Source organism: Cynara cardunculus (assembly GCF_001531365.2).
Source record: "Cynara cardunculus var. scolymus isolate 2C chromosome LG 16, CcrdV1, whole genome shotgun sequence".
Classification (NCBI taxonomy): Eukaryota; Viridiplantae; Streptophyta; class Magnoliopsida; order Asterales; family Asteraceae; genus Cynara; species Cynara cardunculus.
The window spans coordinates 830,320-834,415 of NC_037543.1; the positions used below are offsets into that span (position 1 = coordinate 830,320).

Genomic DNA, 4,096 nt, shown 5'->3' on the forward strand with positions numbered 1-4,096 from the left:
ATTACTTAAGGTCCAGTTATAGCCATTGGGCCAAAGGCCCCAGACCCGTTAGGACCGGTTATCAACCCGGTAAGTTTGTACATATATAACAGTTTGTATATAGCACCTTATCTATTCGATAAAAAGAAACCCTTGCACTATTGCAGATCATATTGATCACAATTTAGATGCCTTTGATTTTTTTGTCAAGCACGATCAATTACAAAGATTGGTTTATGCAACCAAAAGTCATGTTGTTTAACTTATAATTAGATCTCAATCGGTGTTACAATATATAGAGATCAAGCACTGTAACCGACAAACGCAGGATTCCATTGCCCCAAGTTATATCTGCTACACGCCATCTTTGAAGCTTTGTCCATGGCTTCTGCAGTAACACCGTTGTTGCATATGTTTGCGAATGTTCGTGTATGTTTCATGCCATACTGAGTTAATGATCCACAATGTGTCTCAAATGTTCGAACCTTCATCAATCAAAAGTTCAAAAAAATTAATAAACAAGAAAAAAAAAAAGCAAAACTATTGATAAAATGAACGCGAAAGATCAAGTTTTTATTACCATAGACTTAAGACATTTCCAGTCATCTACAAGGGCTGCTCCTTCACTTCTAACTGATTCATGTCCCTTCCCTAATAAATAGCCTTTGATCACATCGACACTCCTATCCAAATGTGCCCTATATGCCGTTATTTCGTTGATTTCCTTGAGTAGTTCATCCTTCTGTTGTGATACTTTTGTTGATTTCTTGTACTGCAGAACATGAAATCACACATAAGATTTTCGATAGTTTACCTTAGTTTTGATACTAGTTCTATCAGCAATTGGTAGCAGAAATTAAAATTAATTAGAACTATATATGATTTCTGATGGGTATCGTGTAGGATTCAGCTATACTATGTACATACCGTTTGCCACATGGAATAGAGATCTGCGTCTCTTTGGTTGACAACACCCATGGGTTCAAAAGATTGAGCTGAATTATTCATGTTCAAGCTCCAAGGTAACGAACCTTGATATTCTGAAACAGTTTCATTGCTTATGTGTAGAGTACCATATTGCATCACTTGAGATCCATGAGAGGAATGGTTATTGTAAGTCCTCATCTTCACCTGCAAACATTTTGTGTGATTTTGATTTTCAGATACTTGTGATCTTAATAATTAAGCTCTCAAAGCCTTAAAGATTAAATGAACAAAATGAAAAGAAAACCCTAATACCAACCTTCAAGTATTGTTGTCTCAAAGTCTCATTACGCAAATCTTCCGATTCACTAAGAGCCAAAAAGTCACGAAAAACAACAGCAAGTGACTAAATCAACAGGCATCATCAAATACTACAAAGCAAAATTTATTTAGGTTGCTGTAAATTTGTATAGTAACTATTTCATTATATAAAACTCGACTTTGCAACAACAAAAAGTACCTGTTTTCCATCCATGAAATACTGTATAAGTCACCTATGCAAACTTCGAGTCCTGCAGGTGGGGGAGGGTTTGTTTCGGGACAATACGTGGCCCAACTATTTTGGTACATATTTGTTGCAGTTGTCACATAAATGTTCCAATCCATAGGCAACATACCTTGGAACATAGTTCCGCTTTCACTTGCATCAACGTATATGACCTACATTAACAGTCAAATGATTCAAACGAGTCATAATCGATGTGTTGGAGTCTCACATCGACTAGACACAGAATAGTAGACCGAAAAACATACATATATACATATACATATACATACATATATAGGGGTGGGTTCCATTGGGAACCTCTAATTTATTGAAAACTTGGGAACCAACTTTTCATGATGAAATAACATTGAATAATCATTCATATCATATTATGTATTTTCATCATTTATGAATCAATCCCTTGTGACTGCCCAAAAACCCGCCAGCGCACTACCAATGGGCGCACCAATAACGGGCAATCCGCTGAGCACTTTTGCCAGCTAATCGAGTGCCTTTAATAAAGAGCGATTATTAAACTGAAAGAAGTCTACAGAAAGCCTTGATACTTGTTTGATCGAAGATTTCAATGCCATCTGTTTAATGCATTTTTGCAGTATTTGCATTATGAATTATGTAACATCCTAGGCTAAGAAAGGAGATATCAAACCGTACCAAATATTTTCTGTTTTGTCTAAACCTGACCTCACGATTTTAAAACATGTCTAATAAAATAGTATTCAGTACTTTATAAGGCAACTTTTGTTTTCTTTCCAACCGATGTATGATCTTACAAATTATTTTTCTCATCAATATGCATCACGACATTCATCGTCAATAATTTCATTATCTAGTGTGAATCATCATGAATAGTTGGGCCATCGGGTTCTCAAATGAATTTCTAGTTCTCAAACGGGAGAAACCCAGTAAAAGGGTGTTTTTGCAAAATGGTTGTGTTCTCGTTTGACCATATTGTACATAAATAGGATTGGGTTCCAGTGAAAACGAAGGTGAGAAGCGTAAGTAGGGATCTCCATTCTTAGATGCACATTAGGATGAGATGCACCAAAATGAGATATATGGAGATGCATCTGATCAGTCCCCATATCAAGCGCGATTCAAGGTGGGTTTGAGATTAAAGATGATCAAGGGTCCATATCCCTTCTTACGCTTCTCACCTTAACTCTCTTTCTTACACGATCATTTGCCTATATATATGTGTGTGTGTGTGTGTGTGAGAGAGAGAGAGAGAGAGGGAGCGATAGCTTATCTTCTCTGACTCTTCTAGAGAATGATTATATTCCTAACAAGATGATCAACGATAAATCTGGACCAAAGTATGTGTTTGTATTGCTTACCATCTCACTATAGGTACGACTGGCATACTTAAGATTCAAAACTTGGATCAAATCATCTGCAAATATGAAAGGCGTGTTCGGCATCCCTATGGTGATTGACATGGTAATTATGTTAGTAAATCACGATCTTTAATATTCTCATTTTCATTTATCAACAAAAGTAAATTGAAGGCGAAAACACAATACCAAGAACTCCAGGGCCACCATGATCAGCGTAATATATGAAGATTTTATCGTTAGGTTTACTTGCTAAGACTTTCCCGCTTCCACCACTTACACCTGCTTTGTTGCCAAGAAGCACAGCATGGAAATTGGCTGCCGTGACATTTTCACCCGTATAATCCTAACATGATTCCGATGCACAATTTCAAAATCATCGTTGCTTGATTCAATTCAATGAAGTTTAATCTATGCATTTGATGTAAATTAAAGAAATAGTTAGCATACCTTTGGCACATCGGCATACACATCTGGGCCTCTGGGATTGTTAAATATGATACCAGGGACTGGGTTCAATGGATTAAAGGCGATATCATCGTACATGAAGACAATTATATTTTCGTCGTTTAATCCTCCCTTTTTAAGTATTTGATACGCATGACAAATATCTGCCTGAATTGATACACATATAAGATGATACATTAATATATCCATTTAGCTCTTTTAACACATATCTATGACAACACAATCCTAAACTCGTAAACGAAAAATCAAGGAAATAATCACCTGATGACGATAATTATAGTACCCTTTTGACCCAGCTATAAGAACCGCCCATGTCGTGCCAAGATCTCCTGTTGATTGATTGTTAATCGAACCAGACAAATTAAACAAACGAGGACCAGGCCAAGTAGCTTCGGAGAATTGTGCCACATGCACGAATAGTAGTATCAAGTAGAGTTGAAAAATCGTTGGCCAATGTGCCATATCAATTAATCGAATCAGGAAGATCTGATAATGATTCAATAGTAGTAGAAATGAGTTCGAATGAATTGTACTACTCTAGTTATATAATAAAAATATTGAATGCATTTAATAACTCAACAAATTCATGAATAAAAAAATGAAAAAAAAAGTAACATCACATTTTTTGATTATTTAATAAAAATAATTTAATGCATTTAATACCTTAACAAACTTTTTTTAGATAATAATACCTTAACAAACTTAAAAATAGAGAACACAAAGAATGGATTATAAATAAGGGAAAAAAATAATGGCAATTGTTTTATCTATACTATATTATAAAATATTTAATAAAAATTCTTAAAAATCATTTTTTATGAATAAA

General features: G+C 35.0%; 1 protein-coding gene across 1 annotated transcript; it reads right to left on the reverse strand.

Annotated features, from left to right (window-relative positions):
• Positions 1-281: 281 nt before the first annotated feature.
• LOC112529543 (vacuolar-processing enzyme beta-isozyme-like) lies at positions 282-3,732 on the reverse strand. The gene is made up of 9 exons (XM_025140863.1): positions 3,532-3,732; positions 3,253-3,417; positions 2,992-3,148; positions 2,806-2,891; positions 1,424-1,623; positions 1,223-1,271; positions 907-1,110; positions 560-751; positions 282-464 (listed from the first exon to the last, which is right to left on the reverse strand). The coding sequence occupies exons 1-9, from the start codon at positions 3,730-3,732 to the stop codon at positions 282-284; spliced, it is 1,437 nt and encodes a 478-aa protein (XP_024996631.1).
• Positions 3,733-4,096: the final 364 nt, after the last annotated feature.

Coding starts and splice junctions, on each gene's coding strand:
- LOC112529543 (XM_025140863.1), bottom strand. CDS start 3,732: ATGGCACATTGGCCAACGATTTTTCAACTCTACTTGATACTACTATTC. Junction 3,418..3,531: donor ACTATAATTATCGTCATCAG/GTGATTATTTCC, acceptor GTATCAATTCAG/GCAGATATTTGTCATGCGTA. Junction 2,892..2,991: donor TGGTGGCCCTGGAGTTCTTG/GTATTGTGTTTT, acceptor CAATCACCATAG/GGATGCCGAACACGCCTTTC.